Source organism: Epinephelus fuscoguttatus, linkage group LG15 (assembly GCF_011397635.1).
Source record: "Epinephelus fuscoguttatus linkage group LG15, E.fuscoguttatus.final_Chr_v1".
In the NCBI taxonomy this organism is placed as follows: Eukaryota; Metazoa; Chordata; class Actinopteri; order Perciformes; family Serranidae; genus Epinephelus; species Epinephelus fuscoguttatus.
This window is the reverse complement of record NC_064766.1, coordinates 21,084,485-21,097,278: the sequence shown is the minus strand read 5'-3', so window position 1 is coordinate 21,097,278 and position 12,794 is coordinate 21,084,485. Positions and strand designations below refer to the sequence as shown.

General features: G+C 40.7%; 1 protein-coding gene across 1 annotated transcript; it reads left to right on the top strand.

The window, feature by feature from the left end:
• Nucleotides 1-9,779: 9,779 nt before the first annotated feature.
• On the top strand, nt 9,780-12,307 carry LOC125902158 (CCN family member 1-like). Its single transcript, XM_049598318.1, has 5 exons — nt 9,780-9,967; nt 10,060-10,273; nt 10,365-10,715; nt 10,846-11,051; nt 11,182-12,307. The coding sequence occupies exons 1-5, from the start codon at nt 9,932-9,934 to the stop codon at nt 11,488-11,490; spliced, it is 1,116 nt and encodes a 371-aa protein (XP_049454275.1). The 5' UTR covers nt 9,780-9,931; the 3' UTR covers nt 11,491-12,307.
• Nucleotides 12,308-12,794: the final 487 nt, after the last annotated feature.

The window sequence follows — 12,794 nt, the reverse complement described above, 5'->3', positions numbered from 1 at the left end:
GGATCATAACCCCATTATTTCATCATTTAATTATGGGAGCATTAAAAATAAAGCCTCTAGATGGAGATTCAATTGTACCCTATTGAAAAATGAAGAATTTATTACTCAATTGAAATCAAAATTGACTGAACAAAAGTAGTGTTGCGGATTTGACAGTGGTTTGGGCCTCTGTTAAAGGCTTTATTCGTAATAATGCAATATGTTTCAGTTCTCATCTGCACAAGAGCCAGTTGCGAAACATCTCTCTGTTGGAGCAACAATGTAAAGACCTAGAGGAATTGCTCAGGGGGAACTATAGCATAACGACTGAAAATGAGCTCAAAACTAAACAAGCGGAATTAAGCGATTTATTAAGACATAGAGCAGAATACATGATTCATGTAACTAAGCATAAATACTATGCAGAGGGCAGCAGGCCAAGCCATCTACTAGCACTTACACTCAAACAACAGGAAGCTAAAAGGGCCATACCAGCTATTAAATGTGTGAAACGAGGAGTAGTATTGTCAACAGAAGAAATAAATGAGACATTTAGAGATTATTTTAAAGATTTGTACACAGGTGGCAGTGTCACATTGGAGGATGACTTTACTAAGCTTTTCAGTGGATTGGATCTCCCTAGTCTGTCTGAAGAAGACACCATAAATTTAGACGCTCCTATCACACTGGATGAGCTACTTCAAGCAGTTAAAGACACCAATAGGGGACAAACGCCTGGTAATTAACACCAATTACAGACCAATTTCACTGATAAATGCGGACCTTAAAATATTTTCGAAGGTGTTAACTAGCAGACTTGAGGCGGTCATTGGGAAGATACTCAGCCCTGACCAAACTGGCCTTATTAAGGGCTGTCTTGCGGCTGATAATATCCGCCGACTCCTCCACATACTGAGTGCAACAAATAGGATCCCACCTGAATGCAGTTTAATATTTCTCGATGCTGAAAAAGCATTCGACCGCTTGGAATGGCCATATCTCTGGAGGGTGCTGAAAAAATTCAAGTTCAGTGATAACTTTATCAATATGGTTAAAATCCTGTACGCTAATCCCTCAGCTCGGGTGTGTGTAGGAGGAGGCATTTCAGAACTATTTGATATAAAACGGGGGGTTCGCCAGGGAGATCCGATCTCTCCATTAATTTTTAATTTGTCCATTGAACCACTGGCACATTTGATTAAGAGCTGTCTTCAAATCTCCCCTATAACAGTGGGTACGACATCACACTCAACTTCGCTTTACGCAGATGATACATTGATATATATGGCGGATGTTCAACGATCACTCCCAGTTGTATTAGAAATTTTGGAGAACTTTGGGTACTTCTCTGGTTATAAAGTTAATTTGTCAAAAAGTTGTTAACGTAGACCAGAATGATGTGTCCATCCCCCCGCAGATAATTGTTTACTTTACCCGGGTATTAAAATTAGCACTTCCTTAACGATTATCGCTAAAACAAATTTTTCACTGGTTCTAAAAAATATAGAAGATGATATCAGTAGATGGAAACATTTGCCAGCATCAATACCACCTCGTATAGCAACCATTAAAATGAATATCTTGCCCCGCATTAACTTTATTAGCTCAATGGTTCCACTGCCACCCCCATCAGGCTATTGGCAAAAATTAGACTCCTTAATGAGAAGTTACGTTTGGAAGGATAAATGTCCCAGTATAAAGTGGTCAGTGCTTCAACACGGTAAGCCCAATGGAGGATGGTCATGTCCAAACTTTAAATTATATCACTGGACGTTTGTGCTGAGAAGTCTTAATTTTTGGATGGATGAAGATAAAGTTTCTTCCTGGAAAAGTATGGAGCAAGATTTAATCGCACCTATAAGGTTGAAAGATTTTCTCCTGAAGGGTATATCTACTAGGAAGTGTGGTTTATATTATGGTCCCATTTTTTCTTATTTATTGCAAGTGTTTAGAGCAGTGGAGAGATTTATAGGTCATAAAAGTATTTGGTGCAAGTCATCTCCATTATGGAACAATAATCATATTCTGTCTCAGGGGAAACCATTCACTAATAAGAATTGGGAAGAGAAGGGCATTAGAACTCTTAAAAACATTGACGGAACAAGAAATATCCTTGATTTTCAGGAACTGGTCTCTCGATATGGAATTGATAATTGATAATTTTATTTTAGAGTGAGGTCTGCATGTAAGGCTTATAAGGTTCCCTGGGGAGCAGAATTAAAGGATCATCCCATTCTAGGTTGGTTTCAGGATGCTCCTAGACGGATAATATCATATTTATATGACCAATTAAACTCTCAGAAATATTCACCTTCAGCAGGAATGAGAGCATGGGATAGAGATGTAGCGGAATTAGAGCAGGATCTGAACTGGGATGCTATTTGGACCAACGTAACTGGTGCGTCCAAAAATCCAAACCACCAATATATACACTTGAAATTTTGTCATAGAGCATATGTAACAACTATGATCAGGCATCGAATGGGACTGACAGATGATCCATATTGCACATTCTGCGCCCCTGGGACCTTGGGCTCGTTTGTTCATATTGTATGGGAGTGCCCTGGGATTTTGGAATTCTGGGGGAAGGTTATTAGGACTTTAAATAACTTAATAGGAATACGACTGCCAATGGACCCATTTGTACATCTTCTAAATGATGATTCCAAACTATCTCTAACAGGAAAATCACACAAAATTTGGCTGGCAGGACTGACAGCAGCCAAAAAGATCATAGTCCAACGTCCCCATGATATCTCTAAGACACATTGGCTTCAGAGTTTCTTGGATATCGCTTATTTGAAACTGTCGTCAACAAGGATTAACAATGCTCGACAAGACACAATTTTATTATGAACAAACCTGATATCAGACCTGAAATGTATTCTGACTGAATAAGGACACAATGAGTGTGTAAAGATGATTAAACTGATGAGCTGGTGGTGGGAGGGAGGGAGGGAGGGAGGGAGTGGAGAAGTATGGGGGGGTATAGGGGTTTGTGGGGGGATGTTCTTGTGTGTTTTGTATGTTGGGGTGTTTTGTTTTGCACTTGAGAAAATTCAATGAAAATTGAATGAGAAAAAAAAAATTCTCACCAATAATAATGATAATAATATTAATAAAACTCTCATCCATGCCTTCATCAGTTGAAACCATCTTCAACCTGAGCCTGAGGCTGGGGAGAATACCACAGCTGCGGAAGACATCCTGCGTGGTATCTGTGCCCAAGACTCCGCACCCCAAGGACTTCAGCAGCTTTAGCTTCTCCAGCACTTTCAACACCATACAGCCTGCACTTCTGAGGGATGGTGACATCTTATAAGTACCTGGGTGTTCATCCAGTAAACTGGACTGGACTAATCACATAACAGCACTGTACAGGAAAGGCCAAAGCAGACTCTACCTGCTGAGGCGGCTCAGGTCTTTTGGAGTACAGGGGGCGCTGCTGAAGACCTTCTTTGACACTGTGGTGGCATCAGCCATCTTTTATGGAGTGGTCTGCTGGGGCAGCAGCGTCTCGGCTGCAGTTAGGAAGAGACTGGACAAGCTGATCAAGAAGGCCAGCTCTGTTCTGGGATGCTCTCTGGACTCTGTGCAGGTGGTGGGAGAAAGGAGGATGACAGCCAAGCTCCTGTCTGCTGCTGTCAGACTACACAACCAGTAAACTGTACCATGGACACTTTAGAGACACTATGGACACTTTATAAACACCACTATAAGCATTGCTGTCCCCAATGTTGTTGTTTATTTGCACATACAATATTCACTTTGCACTAAATATGTTCACTTTAATCCATTGCTCACTTTTTATCCACTGCTCATTATTATAATTATTATTTTCATTATTATAATTATTATTTTATTTATTTATTTATTATTATTATTATTTATTGCTGTTTCTTGTATTTGACTCTTTCCCCTTGACTGCTGTAACACTGAAATTTCTCAATTGTGGGATCAATAAATGTGTATCTTATCTTATCACATCCAGAACTGACTGTAACAGCATTCTTTATGATACAAAATTCAAACTCGAACTCTGCTGCCCATCTGCTCACCCATTCCCACTCATGCGATCACATCACCCTGTCCTCAAGAACCTCCACTGGCTCCCTGTCCCACAGTGCATCCAAATCAAAGTCCTCCTCACTTGTAAAGCCCTCCATAACCAGGCCCCCTCCTACCTGCTACACCACCACACTCCTTCCTCTGATGCCAACCTCCTGACTCCACCACTCAGGACCAAGCACCGGACCTGGGGTGACAAAGCTTTCTCCATAGCCACCCCCTCCCTCTGGAACACTTTCCCCAAACGTATTTGAGACTGCACTGACCTCTCCTGGTTCAAATCACTCATCAAAATTCATCTTTTCAAAACAGCTTTTAATTTGTGTGAATGATGTTGTGTGTATTTTATTGTAGTCTATTTCATGTTCGTTTTTAATTCACGTAAAGTGTCTTTGAGCACCATGAAAAGTGCTCGATGAATTAAATGTGTTATTATTATTTTAATCATTGAGTGCCATTTATAAACCTGTGATGTCATCAGGTGGGGCCAATGGGAGAGACACTACTACTACCTAGAAACTAGAACCTTTTTGTCATACCAGCCAGGCAACCATTTCCACAGGACTAAATAGGCACCATATTGGCAACTGTATCTGAGTATTGTTATAGATTTATGGAGTCTGACATGTTCTCCAGTAGCCCAAAAACACAAATCAAACACTCAAGGAAGTACCATTCATGTTTTCAGGTTGGCCACTGTAGTTCTCCTAAACAGTTAGTACATGGGACAAGTGTCAGTTTTACAACCTCACTACTAGATTCCATTAAATCTTATGCACTAGATTTTATACACTTATCACACATTATTGATTTAAGTAAAGTTCATAGCATAAGATGGCATTAAATATTGGAAAGATAGCAACAGTTATACATGAAGTACTAACTGTGAGCTGTTACAGGGGCTTGGCAGGGGAACTGTGAATCAAAGTGTAGAGAATAAAGCGTCCTCATAATGGCAGAGTGAATTTCAGTGCATGAGAAGAACCAAAATAACACTCCAGTAAACATGGAATAAATTGGCAAAACAAGACTTTCAGATCCCTCTAATCATGAGATGCCACAAACTGTTTGAGGATGAGTTCTCCCCGAGGAGACTGTTGTCAGGCTTGTTTTGTCATGTCCTGCAATGTAATATTGTGTAGCTGGAAAACACCAAGCATGCTAACTGGAAATCCAGGCCAGGAACTTCTGTTGCTTGCTTGAAGGTTTTCCCGTGTAATGATAATGATTTGAAACAGAAGGGGAAATACAGACTCCGATAACTGCGTGGCTGCTGCTGCATTGCAGCAATTTCTGGAGGAGAACTGCAGCCGAAAGATGCCCTTTAAATGTCAGGTGTTAAAAGGTCAAACTGATCAGACTCGCACGAAATTGGCAATACATGCCCACTTTTCTCAAGAAAAGCTTCACGATGAGTCACGTAATTCCCGTTAAACAGCCGAGAGCAGTAGCCTGGAAAATGGTGAATCAGCTGTGAGACTCAGATGAACCCGGTGTGTACAGACTTGTAAGTGGCCTCTACAGTGAACGAGACACAAAGGAGAAGTCATTTAGAGATGATGTAATGAAATGGGTTCGTAATCATATCTGAACAACCCAACATTCCCGTCTGTCATATGGTGTATGACCCGCTCTCACATAGCCAAAACAAGCTTGTCTCAGACTTACTGTGGTTTTACACTGAGAAGGTATATCTGCCTTTCCATTCTCTGTATCCAGTCTTTATGCCACACCGAATCTGAAACCTCCTTTGTCTATTTTTCTCGTTCTTGTACGTGTATTTCAGCGTGAAATGACTTTTTACACATTTCCTCAGCCTCTCATCAGGTATTGCTCTCTCTAATGGCATCTTCTAGGATGGGACATGTAATGAACTACAGTAAACCTATGCAGTGATTTAATTTCAATAGGATGCTCCAGGGTATCAAGTATCGGATAAAATACGTTAGTAAAAATGATTAAAGTCCTGTCTCGGATAGGATTATCTCCAGGATAGGTGGTATAAAATTTCTTATAAGATGCAGTTGCAATCAATGACAGGAACTTGGCAGCAAGATAAAAGAAAGTGCTCCAATTATAGACTTTTTTCATTCTGTAAAATGTCCGATTTTAATTGCTGTTCAAGGAATAGTTTGACATTTTGAGACATGTGCTTACATAGGCTATTAGCTTTTTCCCCACCAGAGTCAGATACCATTCAAGTGTTGTGTTAACTACAAAACTTGAGTCAAGAGCTGACTGGAAACGAGGCGAAACAGCTGGACTCGGATTAAAGTTCAAATGTTTGAATGTCAGAATGTAAACTTAATGATTTAGCTACAGAGAAAGGTATGCCAAAATACTATCCAAACTGCAGCCAGCTTCCGTTTTTTTGTGCGACACTTCCGGTCCAGCACTCTCGACCACTGTATAAATGGGAATCGCCTTGTTGTTTACCTTGTTGAGTTCAGCTATATCACCGTGTAGACTAATCTGATGTTTGTAAAGTCTATAAACACAATGAAAAAACATTACTATTTCTGTGTGCAATAGTAATTAGTAATTAGTAATAGTAATTCATTACATGTTATTGTAGATTAGCTGGGCTAACCGTTAGCTGTTAGCCGTTAGCCGTTAGCCGTGTCTGTAATAACTCAATAACTCAATAAACGGTCCGTGAAAAAAATATTTTCTCCAGCGGATGTCTTAGTTACAACATGATTGAGCAAACTGGAGTAGTTTCATGTCGTATCCGTCAACAGAAGGCTTTTAACAGATGACGCCCTGATGTTAGCTTTGCTGCTGATGTTAGCTGTCCCTGTCAGCTGCAGCCACTGATGCTTTCTAGACATCGTGATTTCCCATAACTGAATAAATACCACACATAGCAACACAAAACTGCTTTGCTAGCTCAGTCATGTTGTAACGGCTGGATGGTTGATGCGTACATGCTGATTCAGGTGCTATCAGAGCCGATCCGCACATCACTATGGCTTAATGATCCACTCAGTCAATAAAAACAACCCGTCCTGTGTTAGGAGTGTATGTTGCTGACAGAAAGAAAGAAAGAAAGAAAGAAAAGATAAAAAAGATAGAAAAGCAGCGTACACCTCATATATTTATTTCTCACAGTTGCGCACACATTTGGCTGGCATGCAGAAGCACCGTCTGTGTGTCGAGGGTGCGAGCTGCAGCTTCAGCTGCTCAGGTAGAGAGGCTGTGTAGCCCGGTGTGTTTTTTCGCTAATTCGGTTCTGCAGGTTCTCTGCTGGTACACTGGAGACGGGGATCAAGCAGTTTGTCTCACTCGGGATAGATTGTTTCATAGTTTATGATTGACGTGCGATTTATTCACGTTTAGAGGAAATAAATTTCCGTTATAACGAAAAAGTGGGCACAGTTATCTATATAAAATACACAGACTAACTAACTAACTAACTGATTGACTAACATAAACAACTGAAAATTGAAAAAAATTAGCTTGCACCGTTAGCTCTGGTAAGGGAAAGCATGAGGGAAAGCGGCTGACTGGAAGTCACGTGCAAAAACACGGAAGTTGATCACTATTTACTTCCGTGTTTGAAAATAAGGTGGATATCAGAGTTATTGTAGTTTTTTTAGTTTGCACCTTGTAGTCTTTCCAAGTAGACGTTACAGTTAGCCATTGTATTTTTCTAAAAGTTCATCCTCCCTAGTCTGTCTACCTTTTCCGAGGTTCCTTCCCCAGGAACAGCCCTCAACTAAACAACTAACTAACTAAATAGCCTAAATGATTGAAATTAAACAAATGTATTTTCCGACTCCACATTCCCAATTCTAAAATAAATGAAAATTGTGGAACAAATATTTTTATAAATAAAAATAAAATGAATTTATTTAAATAAATCTGATTTTGTTGGGTCAACTTGTGTAATTTGTAAGTATTTATTGTGCTCTTAGAACTGTACTAATACTAGCATTTCTGGCTCTGTAAAAACATGATCAGTTAGTTTAACCAAGCTCAGTTAGGGGCTCATATTCTGATAATCATCCATATCCACTGATGTATACAGTAATCCCATATACTGGGAGAAAGGGAAGATGATGAGGAGAATTGGGAATCTGTGAGAGGCGAGAGATGAGAACGTGAGTGGACATAACATGCCTGAGACCCTGAAACTAGAAGTAGCATTAACTAACAGCGAAGCAGTGAAAAGGAGGGTGATGGCTGGCTCCATGTATTACTGGCTGTTTAAGAGAAATAAACAGTAAAGGTAAGCATTTGATTCTCTGTGTAGTGCTTTTTGAATGACTTGGTGATGGTGATGAGCCTCTATGAAAACGTGAAATATGCTGTTAATCTCAAGTGCTCTGTGAGCATGATTTGCATGCATGTAATTAAAAAAAAAAAAAAAAATCACAACTGATTGTGTCCCCCCTAAACTTGTCATCAGATCTGCACTGGAACATGGATGTTTTACAGGTTGAGTGTAACACCGTCCAACAGGTCAATGTACCATGCCGCTGTAATCCTTTCCGAGTTCTCCAGCTGCCTATTATGTATCCGATATGTTCCTCTTACCTAACATTGTTCCGCAAATTCTTTATGTTACAGCTTTAGAGGGAAAAGTTTCCACTCCAAACCACAGCAGTCAGCAGTTTCCAGGCATCTGTGAATGCACCGAGCTCACGCTTGCTCACCCGTCATCTGCTTGAAGTGGCGCTGAGCCAAACTGGCCCTTGTAACCTCAGTTAGATAAGAGGGGAGGCTGTGCCAGTCTGCCCCGCTCAGCCTCTTGTTCTCACAGGTTATAATGAAAGGAAAGGCAAATCCCAAAATAACTCTCATTGTTCTTTGATGTGGATAGAAGAGGATGCTTTTTATCCTGGCAGCCATTTCAAAGAAACCTTCAGTGTTCATCCTGAGTGGAATGTTGCTTCGGGCATCTCTCAAGTTTGCTTCTCTCTCTTCTTGTCTTTTTTTCTCTCATTCAGACTGAACAAAGGATTCCTCAGGTTAAAGCATCCCACAAAGCTCTTGTCTCCTTTCTTTTAAAGATATTTAAGTCAAACAAACTCTAATCCATCCTCGTAGGTGACTGACGGGAATTTCATCTGTGGATTTTTAACACCGGCGAGGTTAGAGAACACAAACACTGATCACAGACAAAGTGCAGCAGTCTAAACACTGCTTCGACCAGGATAGAAATCCAGTTGGTCATAGAAATATGTAGCTTCTCTTCAATATTTATGTCAGAACTTGTGGTGCCCTGATGTTGAATACCTTGTGGGGCTGATCTCACATGAATGAGGCTGATATTTCAGCCATCATATTCTTTTTTTTTTGTCCCTTACATAACCATATTTCACCAGTGGTCTGTCTATTTTTCCTTCAATGAGGTCAGATCTTGTTGAGTTGGCAAACTACTACATAAGTACATGCATATAAACGTATGACGTGCATAATGTATTTAGCAGCAAACAGTGTAATACATTGCTTGAATAGTTTCCAGTACGGACCATGTAATTGACTGCCTTTTATTTGTATTATTTCATCACATAGAAATAATAATTTCAGGATCTGGTTTGCTTCATGATAGGAGAGTTACTTCATGATTACAGAATAGATATAAAAATGATAATTACATAATTGCACTGCCCTGAAAGAATGGAAGTTAGACTGGGTGGTTCTTGGCTCGCTGAGTGATTGGGGGGGGGGGACTTCTTATGGGAGGACGCTTGGTGAAGCATTCCTCTCATAGTTTTGGGACACCTCTTCAGCCCGTGCATACGTCAGATCTGCTCGGGGTGTATAAAAGGAGATGGGGACTCTAAAAGAGGAAGAGCAAGCACTCGTCAACTCACTGCCAGGTCTAGTGTTTGATAAAGAGATTTCTTTTTTTACTTGAGAGAGACGACTTTTGAAGATGTGGAAACTCTTTGTGATTGTTGGAGTTACACTGGTGAGGAAATAACCACTGTTCATTCATAAGCTGCTTGTCTAGCTGTTGTAAGAGGACCAAACATTTTATTAGAAATGTCTGTTTCATCTCAGGTGTCAGCCTCGTGCCCGAAGGATTGTCGCTGTCCCCCTGACACCCCCAGATGTGCAGCAGGAGTCGGTCTCATGCTGGACGGCTGTGGATGCTGTAAAGTTTGTGCGCGGCAGCTCTTTGAGGACTGCAGCAAGACACAGCCATGTGACCACACAAAGGGACTGGAGTGCAACTTTGGTGGGGGATATGGCTCTGCAAAAGGCATATGTCGAGGTACAGTAAGTTCCCTTCTCTGCTTTTTATGACTCACTTTGTCTTTTTAGTGATTTAAAAGCTAACTACTTCCTGTGTTCCTCTACAACAGCCAAATCAGACGGAAGAACATGTGAGTACAACAACAAGATTTACCAGAACGGGGAAATCTTCCGTCCAAACTGCAAACACCAGTGCACTTGCATGGACGGTGCTGTCGGATGTGTGTCCCTCTGCCCACATGAGCTCATGCTGCCCAAAGTGGGCTGTGCCAAGCCCAAGCGGGTTAAAGTAAAGGGACAATGCTGCGAGCAACTCATCTGCCCTGAGGAGGCAAAGACAGAGAGAGATGAGGTGAAGAAGCACAAAGGAAAGCAGGGCAAAGACAGAATGTATGAAGACGACCTTACCAACAGGAATGAGTTGGCTCCTGTGTGGGGAGGACAGTCACATTCTTTACCTGGTGAGCAGTTTTGCACGATGTTCTTTCCAGTGACATTGTTAAACTGTCTAAGAATGAGGAAATGTGTGTAAGATTACAAATGTATTGACTTTAAACTCTTCTGTACCTTGTTTTTGTTCCTTCTGTGCAGCTTTCAGGAATCACCCAGTAGGCCACATGTTGGTTAGAGGGGTCAAGTGTGTGTCTCACACCACAGCTTGGTCGCCGTGCTCCAAATCCTGTGGTACTGGAGTGTCCACCAGGGTGACCAATAGCAACGCCCAGTGCAAACTAGTGAAAGAAACTCGGATCTGTGAAGTCCGCCCATGCAACCAAAAGACCTTTACCAGATTAAAGGTACATTTCACACTTTTTGTGTTCTAATTTTTGGCATAATAAGATTGGATTATTTGTTGATTAGCATCTTTGCTCTTACACGAAAACAACATTTATATTACGCACACTTTTGTTGTCTTCTCTCCAACAGAAAGGCCAGAAATGTAACAACATAGAAAAGGCCAGTCGTCCAGTCAAACTGTCCTACGCAGGCTGCCGTAGCCTGAAAAAGTTCCAGCCGAGGTACTGTGGGTCCTGCTCAGAAGGCCGGTGCTGCAGGCCTCACCAAACGCAGACGTTACCTGTCAGGTTCCGATGCAAAAATGGAGAGACGGTGAGCAGGATGGTGATGATGATCGAGTCTTGTAAATGTAACTTAAGCTGCTCCGGCAGCAACAAGAAGAAACCTGCTCGCCACAGGCTTCATAATGATATCCACAAACTGAAAATGGAGAGATAAAGGAAGACACCATAAGTGCTGACTGATAAAAACATTTGCACTTGAACTGCATTGGTTATAATTTTGCTTCGTGACATTGGAGCCTTGTGGTTTGCTTCATTTTGAAGCAAGTTTTTTATAATTACATTTTTCAAATTCTTATTTTTATAGTTGAATAAAAACGTGTTCTCCACTTTTATTTTTTTACACATACTCAACATATTTTAAACCTCCCTTGACGAGACATGTCACATGACAACATGGAAGTGACGTAAAAACTAAGGCAGCTACTAAATCCGTCATTACACATATGTCGCCATGTTTGTTGATTTACTGTAAATTCTATTTATAATTAATATTTCATACTTTATTTAGTGTATTGTTATATCTAATCATGGGATATCATACAATAATATTTGTTTGACATCCTCCACACCAGTGATACTCTGTGTGGCCCGTCGAGCATTCATTATTCACGATGAAAATGAACTGATTCATACTGGGAATTTGTTTTTTGTATTTTGAATGTAAATAAGGCGCCAGAGTGCGAGACCCGAGAGGTCTGTGCTCAGCTCCAAATGTTCTCTAATCCTAGAAACACCACTGTGTATATCTGACGTGTGCGGGACTGTTGCGACTGGATTTGCCTTGTTTGATAGTGTTACCTGTTAAGGGCAAAGCAAGTTGAGTATCCCTGCTCTACACTCATTTGCTTTTGTAAACTGTTGTAATATGACTGAAGGCTGGACGTATACTATACTGTCTGTAAGTTGGCCAATAACTGCAGAATTGTCTATTTTATGTCTTGATTTTTCCACAAATAAACACATAAAACATTGCATTTTCCCAATTATTTCACTTTTTAGGCAAAAGGCAAAGAGTGGGGCTCACAATAATATCAAAAAATTCTCAGTGGGGTCTGTTGTAACAGTTCTGGGTAGGAAATGAGCTATACTGTTTGAACTACATCTGGCTGACCCACTTCTAAGTAGACCTACATGCCACTGAATAGCTCAGGGAATGAGTGTAATGTAAACCTCGGAGTGGTTTCCCTGATGTTGGACAGATGCTGGGCACAAGCTGCAGAATTTTGTTTGATGAAAAAGTTATAGGGTAAGAGAGAATAATCTTAACTTTCCACAGAGATATAAGACATCTCTCATGTGCGACCCTGAATTTGGAAATGTGTTGCTCTTATATTGATTGCAACACGGCGCGTGTTAGCTGGATATAATTGAACTCTTTTCCCTTCAGAAGTAAACATGATCAGTTGCAAATTAATGTTAAATTGCCCAATCTAATCTGAAGTATGACTTTGAATGCAA